Source organism: Dermacentor silvarum, chromosome 8 (genome assembly GCF_013339745.2).
Source record: "Dermacentor silvarum isolate Dsil-2018 chromosome 8, BIME_Dsil_1.4, whole genome shotgun sequence".
NCBI classification, from domain to species: Eukaryota; Metazoa; Arthropoda; class Arachnida; order Ixodida; family Ixodidae; genus Dermacentor; species Dermacentor silvarum.
This window is the reverse complement of record NC_051161.1, coordinates 77,529,508-77,544,136: the sequence shown is the minus strand read 5'-3', so window position 1 is coordinate 77,544,136 and position 14,629 is coordinate 77,529,508. Positions and strand designations below refer to the sequence as shown.

General features: G+C 47.8%; 1 protein-coding gene across 2 annotated transcripts in view; it reads left to right on the top strand.

The window, feature by feature from the left end:
• The window catches only part of LOC119461469 (DCC-interacting protein 13-alpha), a 78,019-nt gene that overhangs the window by 32,503 nt on the left and 30,887 nt on the right, over window positions 1–14,629 (top strand). For both annotated transcript variants that reach the window (XM_037722787.2, XM_037722786.2), the window contains exons 9-12: window positions 6,182–6,340; window positions 9,205–9,289; window positions 9,416–9,513; window positions 14,397–14,526. In XM_037722787.2, the coding sequence (XP_037578715.1) occupies window positions 6,182–6,340; window positions 9,205–9,289; window positions 9,416–9,513; window positions 14,397–14,526 (472 nt within the window). The remainder of the gene's footprint in view (window positions 1–6,181; window positions 6,341–9,204; window positions 9,290–9,415; window positions 9,514–14,396; window positions 14,527–14,629) is intronic.

Here is a 14,629-nt window from a genome sequence, read left to right as displayed (position 1 = left end):
TCACAGCAACTAGGGAGACATAATCAAATCTAGGAATCAATGATAGGAAGTGTTGCCACAGGTGAGCGCCAAGAATTTTATTAATGTGACCAAGAATGGCATCATTTCTACTACGGGGGTTTGTTTTCCCATCAGCTCAAGCATGTTTGCTTCCATCAGCTCAGACTAGTTGTAGTGACGTTAACTGAGGAGCACTGATGTGTTCCTTCTTAAACGCATTTACGCTAGCATTTGACAACAAATTTTTTATTTACGATGTGTTGATGCCATATTCCATGCATAGAAAATGCTTACTTATTGGAATTCTCTCATGCAAGTGTTTCAGGTTCATTATTTGTGAGAAGAGAAATCTTGCTGCGTGCACTAACGAAAATTGGCCTTCTCACTGTTGCAAGCATAGGCTTGCAATACTGGACTGCACTCGTCTGCAACACATGCGCAAAGTGGCACGTCTAATTGCCTCGTCGCACACATCAAACTGTAAAACGTTCGCCTACTCTTTCGTTATTTTAGTTCAACTTCCTTCGTGCACTATTCAAAACACCTTGCTTATACAGTTAAACCTGGATATAACGAAATTAACAAATTACCGAAAAACTTCGTTATAAAGAGGTGTTCGTTATATGCAGGTTTGGCACGAAAATTCGAAAAAGAAACGCTTACCGTATTTACTCGATTCTAACGCACCCTCGATTGTAACGCGCACCCGTTTTCAGTTTTCGTTGAAGCACTCATCCTTGGAATGTCACACCAGGTACTGGATGCTCGGACGCGTGTCGTTTCACACAAGCGCGAGGCATCGGAAACGAAGAGCGAGCATCACGATGGCATCGTAGCGTCCTATAGTGTTATAGTAGAACCCCGCTGTTACGTTCCCGGGTGCTGCGTCCTCCCGGCTGTTACGTCGTTTTCGGCCGGTCCCGGCACAGCTCCCCATAGAACCCAACGCATTAGTAACCCCGCTGTTGCGTCACAACGGTGGGACCGTTCCCGCATTATTCGTTGCGAACTGCCACCCCGCGCCGGCCTGAGCGGCCATTTTGACTTTTCATGTCGCTTAGCTTGGTGGCTTGGCAATGGCATTGGCCGCCCAATGTGCCGGGGGCGACAACTATGACATATTTTCAGTTTCTGCCACAAAAGTATGGCCCTTGAGATCCGTATTTGCTATCTAAAGATGGTGTCTATGATGCGTTGTGGCCCTAAAATTGGTTTTGGCTCATAGGTGTACCGTATAAAGTCCAAGGGCGATAACGCAGTCGCCGCGTGCCGTATGCTGTATGTGCGAGTGAAAACGTGCGAGGGGAGCCGACGACAGCGTCTAAATCTCGCGCACGCAAGAAAGAAAGCGGGGAGGAAGGGCACCTTCTTCCGTTGCGCTCGAGGCGCCGACGAGGGAGCGAGGGGGGAGAGATAGCGGGCGGTGTTGTACTGTACTCTGGCATCAACTGCGTACTGCACGGCGCCGCGCGGTCGCGCGGGCCGTATCTTGAAAGCGATCTGCGTTGGGGCAGAGTCTAGGCAGTGTAGGTGCGTCGGCGGCTCGTAGCTTTGTGCGTGCTGTGTGTTCTCGGCGCTCAGTTTGCGTTAAAGGGATAAACAACAGCACGAAGGTCACTTCGCTCGCTTCTGCAGCGGCACTTCCACACGCCGCCAGCGTTTGACAGCGCGTGTTCGCGCTCATCTAGTGTGATGTGTCACAGCGTCTGCCAGCGCGTCGGCAACATCAACTGAAGAAGGAGAGTGCCGGTTTGTTGGGCTAGGCCAGCTGCAGCTTTGGATCAGGTTTGAATGAAGGGAGGGGGAAAGGTCACGCCCGCGGCGGCAAGATTGCTGGGTCGAGGGATGCAGGCCCGCCTCGCACACGCTCGCAAGCGCACGTGCGCTCGCTTCACATTCCGTAGTGGTGGAGAAGGTGCTTCCGGTTGCGGCTCGTGCAAAAATGACAATTTCGGGTGAAATCTCTAGGTTGTCAGTGGGGAAAATTCGTTATTTCGAGGGGATCTCCCGCTGCCACTTCGTTACGTAGAGCTCTCAAGTACATGTGCTTCTATGGAGTAACGGCGGGGAATCGAAAAACTTCGTTATATCCAGGAATTCGCTGTATGGAGGTTCGTTATAAGCAGGTTTAACTGTAATTGGAAAAAATTCATAAGTAGTTACCTGGCCCTGAGAAGAGGGTTTTCTTTTCCACCCACTGGGCATTTTGTGATGACAGACTAACCAACTCTTGGCACAGTACAGTGCAGAGGTTTGCGCTCAAGGCAAGCTTTAAAAAAATGCATGCTGCCCCCCTTCCCCCTTTCTCTCTCGGTATCATGGCCACAGAACTTTTACAAATTTGAATCTTCACAGGTTGGCAGGTTGGCAGGTACTCTATTTACTTGTATAAGACTCTCTGCCACCTTCTTTAGTGCTCCAAATTCAGAAAAAAAGTTTCGCCAAAGATGGGAGCTTGAATGCATGGTATTTGGTATCAGTTGATACCATTGCTAAAAGTTCTATAGTTACAGGTGTATCTCACAGCATGGACAGAACCAAGGACAACCATTTTTTGTGTGTGTGTGTGTTCCAATGAGGCAGTAAGCGCTGGCGACTAGTGGGGTAACATCAAGGGTGATCATGAATGTAGTGGAACTTGAGTGAATAAATGAATGTGTGTGGGTAGCCAGCATATGTGGCATTATTCTGTACATCATGAGTTCTCAAAGTGGGTTCCACGGAACCCTGGGGTTCCGCAGGCCCCTGCTCGGGGCTCCGCAAGCCACTGATAAATTATTCGTTGTGGCGCGTGCTCGCCAAGTGGTTAAAACGGGGAACACAAGGTGCGCTCGATCCACAGAACCTCCATTACCCATGCCCAAGTGTCAAAAAGCACATCACAGTGCGTAACGGCAACGCGCGAACTGCGCAATAAATACGCAAGCAGCTTGTAGCCCCAGCCTCTGAAAACGGGCAGCGTGCCTAAGCTTTCGCACTTGAATCTCGGCAGCCATAACTTACCACCATGCGCATTTCTCCCGTTTGTAGATAGGGTAGGTGCCGATAGCGTGCGCACTGACGTATACGTTGGAGGAATAAAAAAATTAATGCGCGGAGCACCGCAAATGCCCGCCCCAAAAGAGCAAAAATGGCGCTAGCGTCCAAAAATGAAGCAGCGCGGTCCACATCGCTATGGTCCTCAGCGGCAATCGTATGCGATACGTGACTGACAGCAATGCCGGAACGCTTCGTGCCTAATTGTGCCCTCAAATACTTTATTCTTGCGTTAATCGCCGCGCGTAACACCGCGTTGGCGGCCAGCCGTGTGCCTCCGTAAGTAGGAAGTCACCATCTGCTTGCTGGTTTTGTTTATCAACATATACGTATGCTTACATGTCCACTTCATTATTGCTAAGTATCTTGTTTTTGCTGTTTCGTTGTATCTGCCTTGTAACGGCTACCTGGGCCTCTGTCAAGCTGTCTACACAGCTTTTAGCCTAGGTAGCCATCCAGTACTGTCTGGTGAATAAACTGAATGAATGAATGAATGAATAAATCTATGATCACGTCGATAGCCACCGCAGTTTCATTCGCAGTGGTTGCGGCAAACAGTAGTTTCGTTTTCACTCGGTGCGCGCGTCGGCTGCGTGCCTTCACAACTGCGTAGTCGCCACCCATGATCGCATCAATAGTGACCGTGGTACAGCCACTGTTACCACGTTGTCGTGCGCACTTGTTGTAGCAAACGGTAGTTTCGTTTTGACTTGGTGCTTGCGTCGGCCGCCTGCCTTCTGAACCACAAGGTCGCCGTCACGTCGATAATGGCCGCGGTTTCGTCCGCACAGCGGTTGTGGCAAGAAGTAGTTTTGCTTTGACTCTGTGCAAAGGTGTCGAAGATGAGGAGCACTGGCTACATCGCGATGAATGGACAATTTGTTGGCGACCAGCTTCCTAGCGAAAAAATTATCGGGATGTGCGCACGGTAATGAAAATCGTGTCTCAGATGGAGACGCACGCTGCGGCCGCGCTGTGAAGGATGTCGAGAGGTCTTCGCCGCTGCTAGCTCTATTCAGTCATGAGATAAGAATTTCGCTTCTGCACTGCTCTTGTGCAAAATAGAAAGAATATTATTTGCTGACTCATTCAGTAAATAAAAGCATATTAACGTAGTAAGGGTTCATTTATTGTTTTCTTCATACCCTGGATAATTCAACATTCAGTTAATTAGGACATTTTAATTCGGAAGTGGGAGAAGTTCCTTGGCATTTCATGGAGCGTAGCAGGGTTCCCTGGAACGAACATGCTTGAGAACCCCTGCTGTACATCATTTGTCATGTCGTTCACGAATTTAGCAGGTAGTCGAATCCCGATAATTCGAACTCAAAAGGGCCCGAAAATGTTTTCAAAATAAAAGAGCTTATTCTCTAAGTATTCGTGCACCGTACCACGATGCATGAACGGTGCGAGTCACGAAATATTGCGACACGCAAGCACACAGCGAGCGAGGACCACGAAACTGCCCACGCTGGCCAACGCTCGCCTCCCGATAATGGCAGCAAATGAAACTTCAGGGAGCGGGCTAAGCTGGTGGTGGCATGACGGGCCGAATGCGCGCGGAGATTGTTGAAGGTGAGGCAGGAGGGCAGTAGAGAAGTGGATTTGGCCTCGGTGACTCCACCGCTTCAGTGGCAGTGCCTTCGGTGGCTCCCCTCGCCCTCCCTCGTAACTCCCTTACCTTCGACTGCCTCCGTATATGCCCGCCGGCCCCGCACCAGCTTAGCCCGCTCTCTGAAGTTTCGTTTTCTGCCGTTATGGGGAAGCGAGAGTCGGCCGGCGTGAGCAGTTTCATTGACCGGACTAGCCCTACGCCGCTGCTTCCCCCTACGCCGTAGCATCCAAGGTCACAACGGTACCACAAAATAAGAGGAAGCAGAACGGAGAAGGGTTCACGGCTATTATCACTGCATGGCTTGACTGTACTAGACCTCATTCTAGTACACTCTAGCTGGGCTGAGATGTAGGCACGTATACGTGTGTTCCAGCACGGCGCAGAAACGGCGGCCTTGCCATTTGAGAGAAGGTGAAGCTACCGCTGCAGTTTTTTATTTCTTCCCACGTGGCATTTGGGGGTCTCTCCTAAGCTTTTTCTCTATGGCAGCGTCGGAGCAATGCTGGTCGAAGGGGCCACCGCATGATTTGGCGCACTGGTGAGAGCATTGTCGGAGCGCAGTATGTTCAAATTAACCGTCGCAAATTCTTGCGCATTCAAATTACCGGGCGTTTTCACCCGTTAAAATACACATCACTTTGATAGGAGCACAGCGTCAGTTCGAATAAACCGGAAGTTCGAATTAACGAGATTCGACTGTACTAGTCACTTAGCTGGCTCGTGTAAAAGCCACACTCTGTTAAGATTCAGAAAAAAAAGCATGGATCTTACACAAGTAATCTGCAGAAGGACTTATTGTTGGGCTGGTTGGTGTGTGCCTATTGATATATTGTAGTGCGAAAAGGCACAATTATAAAGAAGACACACACAGGCACCTATGACTTGTGTCTTTGTGTCTTTGTAATTCTGCCTTCGGGCTACAATATGTCGTTAAACTAACATAAGTACCGTATTTATTCGAATATAAGGCGAGGCTTTTTCCCAGAATCTTTAGCTTCGAAGTCGCACCCCACCTTATTTACGAAGTTTGCCTTTAGGTGTGGCTTCATGGCAGTGTCACTTTTGCCTTGAAGCATGGCTTTACAGCAGCATGCACCGAAATGCCGTGAAGCCACATTATAAGGCGATATTTTTGCTGCCGTGAAGGAACACGTAAAGGCAAAAATTCACATATATTCCGCACTCCCCATGTTGGAGCTCCCTTCCCCCATATTTCATGGTCCGCATTATGTGCTCTGGCTGTGTTAGTAATTCAGTATTTAGGGCAATCCCTGCCGAGTCTGAATAATCCATCGGCTACTCTATATCGCCTTATGGTGTGCATACTTCAGTTTTCTTTCTTGGGTCCTCCTAATGGCCCCCTCGCCTTATAATTGAACAAATACGTTAAGTACAATATACGGCAAAAATATCTATGGGGTAAAAAGCCTCACCAGCTGTCACTATAAACTACTTATCGCTGAAATGTGCATGGGAGGAGAACTGCGTGCTATAATTTAAGGATTTACTGAACAGCGACTGACATTGCAGGGTGCAACGAGAGCTCCAGACCCAGACAGAAAAGACAGCACTGCAGGCGGGCACGTTGGCGCGGCAAGGGGAGGAGAGTGCCGCCTATCTCGCTGAGGGTGCCTCCGCGCCTGCCCAGACAGGCCTGTCCCACAAGTCGGGCTACCTGTTCCATCGGACGTGAGTGTGCCCTGCGGTGACTTGCACCGGCTTGCTTTGGCCATACAACTCGGAACAAAACTGGGACAGGGACCCAAACACCCAGGAAGTAGACTGTATGAACTAGCTTGTTGGCCACAAGATTTAATACATTTACTTCACTTCGCGCTGTCATCATGGATGACAACGCGGATGACAGCCCTTTCGTATCCAACCGTTCGACGCGGATGACAGCCCTTCCCTATCCAATCGTCCAACGCAGCTAGTGCGTTGACTGTCATGAGGGCATTTGCTGAGAAGTGGGGCGTGATGGAGAAACTGGCTCGCAGCCTTGTTGAGTTTGAGGATGCAGTCGTCACTTTGTGCAAGGCTAGAAAATCACAGATTTTTTGCTGCCTGCTGTCAAGTAAAACTTGTCTGCGTGTGTGTTTAAGTGAGAATCGACATGCTTTTTTTTGGGCCGGTAAGTCTATAGCCACTTATCTGCCATTGTAGGTTAATTAGTACATTGCTTAATGCCTACCTGATGCACGTTCCCCGCCAACTACGTACTGACGAGGTTTTATTGTATGTGTCACTGGTAATGTGCCACTCTACAATGACGAAAAGGATCCCTTAAATATCTGATGCTGAGCAGTATCGAAGTCGCATCACAGGGGTTCCCCAAGGACAGCACATCGACACATTAGCAGGCTATGCCACAAATGCACTGGGTATGTGCCACTTTCAATGAATGCCCTTCATGCCAACGCTTTAGCAAGCTGTGCCATGAATTCACTGGGCATGTGCCGCTCTTCAAGTAAGCTCTCGCCAACTGCGTGTGGCAAGCGAGGGAACAATTCTCAGCATTCACAGGCACCAGCGTGCCACACTTCTCGTTTTAGAGGTCATGCACGGACTTCTCGCTACTGCCACTAGATGGTGCAGAGTGTCCAGAGAGAAGTGCGATTAAAGAGCCCGGTTGCCACATAACGCGTTTCGCAGTGTTCACACCCACCATGCATTTTGGAGGCCACACACAGGTTTCTCAGCGTCAGTGCTAGATGGCGCCGAGTGTTCTTAGGGGAAGCGTGAAAGAGGAGTTCCGCTGCAGTACACGTGTCACACATAACTAATTTCGACTGTTTCATATGTTGTGTCGCTAGATTGATTCAGTGCTCATGCGTTGCCATCGACAGTCATCGTGAGATGGTTTCCACTGAATATTTTTATATCATTGCCCTGAGAAAAAATAATGTGCAATTCAACATGTATGGATGCAGAGTTTATTTTGTTTGCTTAAAATTTCTGTCTGAAAGTGGCATAATTATTTTGTGGCAGTTTTTTTCCTCTGGTTCTGCTCTTTCTCTTATCATCTGTTGAACAGAATGGCTGATTCCAGGAATGATATCGATTACACACGGATCTGCAAACAGTACTGCATTTGTAGCACTTAAACTACAGGGATAACAAGAAAGGGGAAACAAAAAAAAAGTACCTACTTGCAGTGGTGGTCCAACTGCGCCACCACTGCGCCATTTGTGCCATTTTGCTACTATTTACTTGTCTGCGCCTTGCTGCACCCACCAAAGTGCAACTTGCGCCAAGTGCGCCAAAGTGCCACCTTTGCCTCGGGCACTACGCAGACATCGCAGTAGCGTGGCCGATCCCTCCGTTTGTGGACAGATCCGCGTCTAAGCATTCTGAGCATCGGCGACGCGAACTTCATGACCAAGCTTCGCGCACGGAGTTCTCTATCGGACACGCAGTTACGCCTTTCAGCACTCGATGTTTCGGAATTCGCGACTAAGCACATTGGGTGTAAACTCCTCGAGCCCGCGGCTAGGCATTTTGTGCATCGGCACTTGGGACTGCGCGACTAAGCGCATCGAGCGTCGACTCCTTGCACGCGCGGCTAGCATTGTTGCACAAAATTGTTTTTCTGCATTTCTGTTCGCTTTTTATTATGTCTGATTGCATAAAACTATTCTCAGTAGTCTACGAGTGCTATTTACATAGGCAAATAAAGTCTGTTTGCAACATTTTCTGCTCTGGGCACGCGAGCTAAATGGCTGCGTCAGTCTGTCTTGCTTGTGTCCATTTGCTCTAAAGAAGTACTTGACAATTGTGTAGTAGTAATAAGCTGCACCAAATGTCATGCACTTGCTTTTCTCCTGCTCCAACTTATCCAAAATGCAAAATTTTGTGCTACAGAACTGCTACAAAATGATTATGTAGCTGCTCCTAAATTGCTACAAAACAGCTTTTTTTCTGCTCCGAAAATTGCTCCAATTCATAAACTGGCTGGACCACCACTGTAGTTGAATCACTGCGAGAAGTTGTCGACTGCCTTTTAATAAGTGTAACGTAACTAGCCCTATCCACAGGTTGCCAGAATAGATTGCTGCAATCCGTGACACTGCAGGGAGCTTATGTGGTGAGTTACGTTGTTCACCTCACTAGAAGTCACTAAACTTGTTTCAGGAAGTGTAATCTATCCAGTGTAACCTCACAGGCCCCCTTTAAGTGTGCTGTATATTATCTGTGCAGGAACGAAAAATGTTAAGCCTAACGTTAAGAGACAGGAAGAGAGCGGTGTGGATCAGAGAGCAAACGGGGATAGCCAATATTCTAATGGGCGTTAAGAGAAAGAAGTGGAGCTGGGCAGGTCATGTAATGCGTAGGATGGATAACCGGTGGACAATTAGAGTTACAGAATGGGTACCAGCAGAAGGGAAGCGCAGTCGAGGACGGCAGCAAACAAGGTGGCATGATGAAGTTTGAAAATTTGTAGGCGAAAGTTGGAATCAGCTAGTGCAAGATATGGGTAATTGGAGGTCAGAGGGAGAGGCCTTCGTCCTGCAAGGGACATAAATATAGGCTGATGATGATGATGATCTCTGCAGGAAGATTGCGGGCATGGTAAGCCGCTGGGACCGAGCATACTTCTACACCCTTGGTTGCCATCTTATGCATATTCCACGGGGAGAGGTGAGTTTTTCCTTGTGAAACATTTTTTATTTCTGACACGCACGTACGTGCGCTCACACATTCACACGCACGCAAACTGCTACACGTCGTACATGCATGGTATTCTTTTTCTCACTCTGTGCCCAGAGTGTTGGCAGTGCTGTGATGGAGATCGACCGGGGTAGCGTGGCACACGCCCTGGACGAAGACCGCCGCAATGTCTTCCAGATCAGCAACGGCAAAAAGTAGGTCCACGTCACTGCCACTCTTCCCTTTGCGAGACCCTCTCTTGCAACCTGTCAAATTCGGTTTGAATTCAGTTTCAATTTTATTTTCCTGCTCCTATGGTATGCAACACAAATCACTGTTGCCAGTAGCTAAGGAATAAAAACATCCATGGGGAATTTATTTCAAAAATCTGGAGTTTTTAATGAGAAAGCTGTAAACAAATTTGACCCCTTTTTCTCGAAGTTCACTTCATCTGACACACCAGTGCTTTTTTATAAATGCCTAGTATTTTTTGTAACTGAATCAGCACAGCAGTAGATGCTGGAACCGTTTTTTGAGATAACTTTAATGTTGGTTGGGATTTTACCTAATGGGGGGGCACAAATGCACTTGAAGGCAATGATGCAAATAAGAAACCTTCTGACTAACAATTCTGCAACTGCATCCTGTATCTGAAGTATGTGCAGGCATGCAATGCCTGTCTATTTAAGTACTGTCTGTAGTAGTGTCACGAATTTCAGCGCTCCAGAAACGGACAGAGACAGAAAGCAAATACGTAGAAGAACATTTAGCTCAAACAGAAAAAATGATATTGAAGAAAAACAAACAGCAAACTACCCTGACCCACTATAAACACTATACATACACAAACACTCCAAAAACTAGCTATACATATAAAAACAAACAAGCCCTCAACTACATATTGTTCCTCCGCTCGACTAACCAACACGAAGTCACGAACAAACGAACATTCTGACCGTCGCCAGTCATGCTGTTGGACTCCGGCCCAGTGTGGCAAAGGATGTTGGCCTGCATGGTTCCGACGCAGCGTGGGCGTCGACCTCCTTCGATAGCGATGAGGTTGTGGTCTTCCGCAGAGACCCACATGGCACAGGACGCGGTCTGGGCCATGTCGGCTGTTATGACGCTGACGTGACGTTGGCGATTGCCTTCGTGGCAAAGGGCAGCAACTGGTTACGGCAGCTTGGAGCTGGACCGGGGCCGTGGAACACAGCCACGGCGACGCAGTCGGAGCTCGGGAGCTGGAGTTGTCGCTGGCCAACTCGCGAACGTCTCCTCTTCGGTCCATGGTTCCTGAAGCTGCTGCCTCCCGTCTCCAGAGCACAGCTGGAGATGCAACTGCTTGTCGACCACGTCAGCAATGCCAGCTCATCATCGCCTGCGTCTCCTTTTTCTTCATTTCTTGTTTTTTCTGTCGCGCTTTCTGTCTTACAGCCAAAGTATCATACTGCGCTACTGCACGCCGCCGCGCAGTATGATGCCAGAGCACAACGCTGCCCGCTATCCCTCCCCCCTTGTTCCCTCGCCGGTGCCTCGAGCGCAACGAAAGAAGGCACACTTCCTCCCTGCTTTTCTTTCTTTTGCGCGTGAGACGCGGTCGTCAGCTCCCCTCACACGCTTTTACTCACACATACAGCATACGGCGCGCGGCGTTATCGCCCTTGGACTTTATACGGAACATCTATGAGCCAAAACCAATTTTAGGGCCGCAACGCATCACAGACACCATCTTTAGATAGCAAATGCGGATATCAAAGGCCATACTTTTGCTAGCGGAAACCGAAAATACGTAGTAAGTGTCGCCCCCGACACTTTGGGCGGCCAATGCCATCGTCAAGCAACCAAGCCAAGCGACACGAAAAGTAAAAATGCCCACTCGGGCCGGCGCGGTGTGGCAGTTCGCAACGTATGATGCGAGAACAGTCCCACCATTGCGACGTAACAGCGGGGTTACCAATGCATTGGGTTCTATGGGAGCTGTGCTGGGACCGGCCGAAAACGACATGACAGCCGGGAAAATGCAGCACCCGGGAACGTAACAGCGGGGTTCTACTGTACTTGTTTTCATTTCCATCAACTAAAGAGCACTCAGGCCGTGCTGCGCACATTTTGCACTGTGCATTAAGGACAAGCTTTAGCCTGTACCCATGTTATTCAAATACAAGAAATGCCTGCATCCTGTCATAATGCAACAACGGAACAAATTTGAATGAAGTTCGTCTCATGAAAAATTCAATCATAAGGCGGTATTCTCAGACAATCACTTTCGGAGATAATTCACTTCGTGAAATTTCACGTTACTAGTACCGGTTGTGCTTGACATCTAAGAGCCACTGCATCCTGGCACTTTGCCAACTGTGGTAAGAGAGCATGCTGGGAACGCTGTCGCACCTACCTACATGTGTGGCACTAGTTTCATGAAATCTTGAGCAAGTGATAGTATCTTCAAAAGTGATCGCCCGAGAATACTGCCCCGGTCACTTTTGGGAACAGATATTTGACTAAGAAACTTTTTTTTCCTTTTTTTTTTCTTTTTTCAAAGTGTACAATCGTGGATACGTTTTATAAAGATTGCTACATCAAGTTCACAACTTTCTAATTGGGCAACGAAAATGGGTAGCATTATTTTGGAAAATAGCAGCCACTAGAATTGAGCTAAAAAGATTCACCTCGTTAGTCTAGTTTACATGAAGGGATTACTTGATCTATCCTAGCTTTTGAAAAGTCCTTTTCAGAAACTAGTATTTTCTAGAGCCCCATGCAGCACACTGAACTCTGCTTATTTGGAACCATTAGGAAAGGAAAGTGGTCTATTCATCGTTAAGTAGGACACCGGAGCTTTAAGATGTCACTATCCTTTTATTTATTTCTTTTTTGAAGCATCGGCAGTTGCTAATATAACTGGAGGGCTGCCAGAAAGGACATAACTGACCTCTGCTTCAGTTTTCACACATTCTTTTGCCAAAAGCCATGAGTGCAAGCATGAATGGTTAGCAAGTGTGGAGGTTCCAGGTTTCTGAATTTAACCCAAAGACCCCCCCCACCACAACGTCTCACAGCCAACATGTAGCTTTGAAACGTTACACTCCAGAATTAAACAGTTATCAATGGCAATAAAAGATATGGATTTGTCCAAATTATTGTGCAAGTTGATCGAATTCTGCATCTGAGGCATAGTGTTAAAGAACTGCAGGTGGCCAAAATAATCCAGAGCCCTTCACTACAATGTCTCTTGCAGCCCACAGGCTCACTTGGGAAAACCAAATTGATCAATCAATTAGTCAATCACTTTGTGTACCTGCTTAGGAAAAAGATACCATGCAAAACATACAGAGACAGGAAGGCAAAAGACAAAGACTAGCGCCAACTTTCAAATAATTTTATTTCAGTCAGAGTCATTAATCTAACCGTGTTACCACACATGTGCAATCAGGCAGCACACATTCACTACGGCAAAACAAAAGTGATATACAGTAGACATCTGGTAATTCAACTCGGGTTAATTCAATTTTTCGGTTCATTCGGTCCCAACCAAAGGTCCTGGCCGGCACCCATGCCGGCCAGGACCTATGGGCCCAAGATTTAATTATTTTGATCCTTAAATTAGCCTTCGTCGGATGATTCGAACTTGACCAGTCAGCACGCACGCACCTGACCCCCTATGGTGACCCCGATAGCGACCTCCTTAGTGGCAGCGTCTGCCTCGGAGGAGCTTAGGGGACAGTGAATGCGTTGAACACATGTCATCTCTCATCGAAAAGGTCTATTTCCAGCCTTGCCTAAGAAAATTTGCAAGCAATAACTGTAGCTCGCAATGTCTGATCACTATATTTACCCGACTTTTAACGAGTTTTTCTCTTTCTCTTTTCCTTCTTTTTTTTCTTTTTTGTTTTTTTTTTTGCAGGAAAATTGGGACAGAAATTGGAAATTGCCTGTGTGGTACAATTGAATACAAAACCAAAACAGCCTTCACGGTGTTTGTATGCTTTGCCGCATAACACGCATGTATTGCGGCGAAGCTAAATGAAACCGGCCACTATTGTTCCACACATATTAGACCCTTGCCCATTTTTCCTGCTCAAAAAACATGTGCGTGTTAGATTTCTACTTTTTTAGAAGCATTAATTTCATTTCTGCGTTAGTTTTCTACTTACGACACATAGAAAGTGGGTGTGCGTTTGATTTGGGGGCATGTGAGACGCAGGCAAATAATGCCAAATGAATCAGCACAGTGTTTTCACTTTTTTTTCTGTGCGGTCTCCTCCTCGCCAGCTCCCTGCCTTCCCGACCCCTGCCTCTCTTCTCTCTGCGGCGCGCTGAGCCAGGAGAAAAAAAAAGCTTGCACTAGGCCGCGCAAACCTCAAGACACAGCGAAGCTGGCCGATTGATATCGAGCGGCTAGCCTCCAACGCGTTCGGCGTCGGCAAGCAGCAGCGTTCTTGGCACTGTAGCAAACTTGGTTAGCCTGCCTGCGTTTGTGGCATGCCAGGAGTAGTCGCTCGTAGGCGCCAATGCGTCCAGCACTAGTCACGCGAAATGTCGCAAAAGGGAAGGTACCTCCAAAAATGATCGCTCGAGAATACCTTCCTACATGCGTAGTTAAACCAAGGTAAGACCTAGCAGCAACCAAGTTCATACCTAGTAGTAGCAGCCAGTAAGCTTCGCTGTGCCTAAGCTTTGCGTGACCGAGTGCAATTTCATTGAAAGTTTATGCTCCCTTGTACGATCATTAACACAGCATCCAGTTTGCCCAATATGCATGTTGCAGTGGCGCAGTCATTTTGTACATATTTAACAGTTTTTTTTTTCTTTTTCTCACAGCAAATGTGTACTGCCTTGTTGTACAAGTGTGGTAACGTGCTTATATTGACGACTCTGACTGAAATAAAATTAGCTCAATGTTCGTGCTAGTCCATGTCTCTGCCCTCTTGTTCTTGTCTGTTTTGTGCAGTATCGTTTTCCTAATCATTATGAACCAACTAGCCCGACAGCAACGTATATTGCATTTTGTGTACCGTAGGGTAGCCAACCGGGCACGTCCTTGGTTAACCTCCCTACCTTTCCCTCTTCGTTTTTCTCTCTCTCTTGTGTACCGTAGGTCGGTCGTGCTTCAGGCATTGAGTGAGCCAGAACGGGATGAGTGGATCACCACGGTGATGAATGTTGCTGCCGAATGCTACCCAGGGGGCAGGTCACACTCCGTTCCCAAGGAGGCACCCACGGCCAAGGTATGGAGGGCCGCAGTTGTGAATTGTTTACCCTGTGGGCTGATATTATAGTGTAAAAAGGTTCTACAGTTCTGAAGTCGGGAGACTAACGGAATCTCGTCTA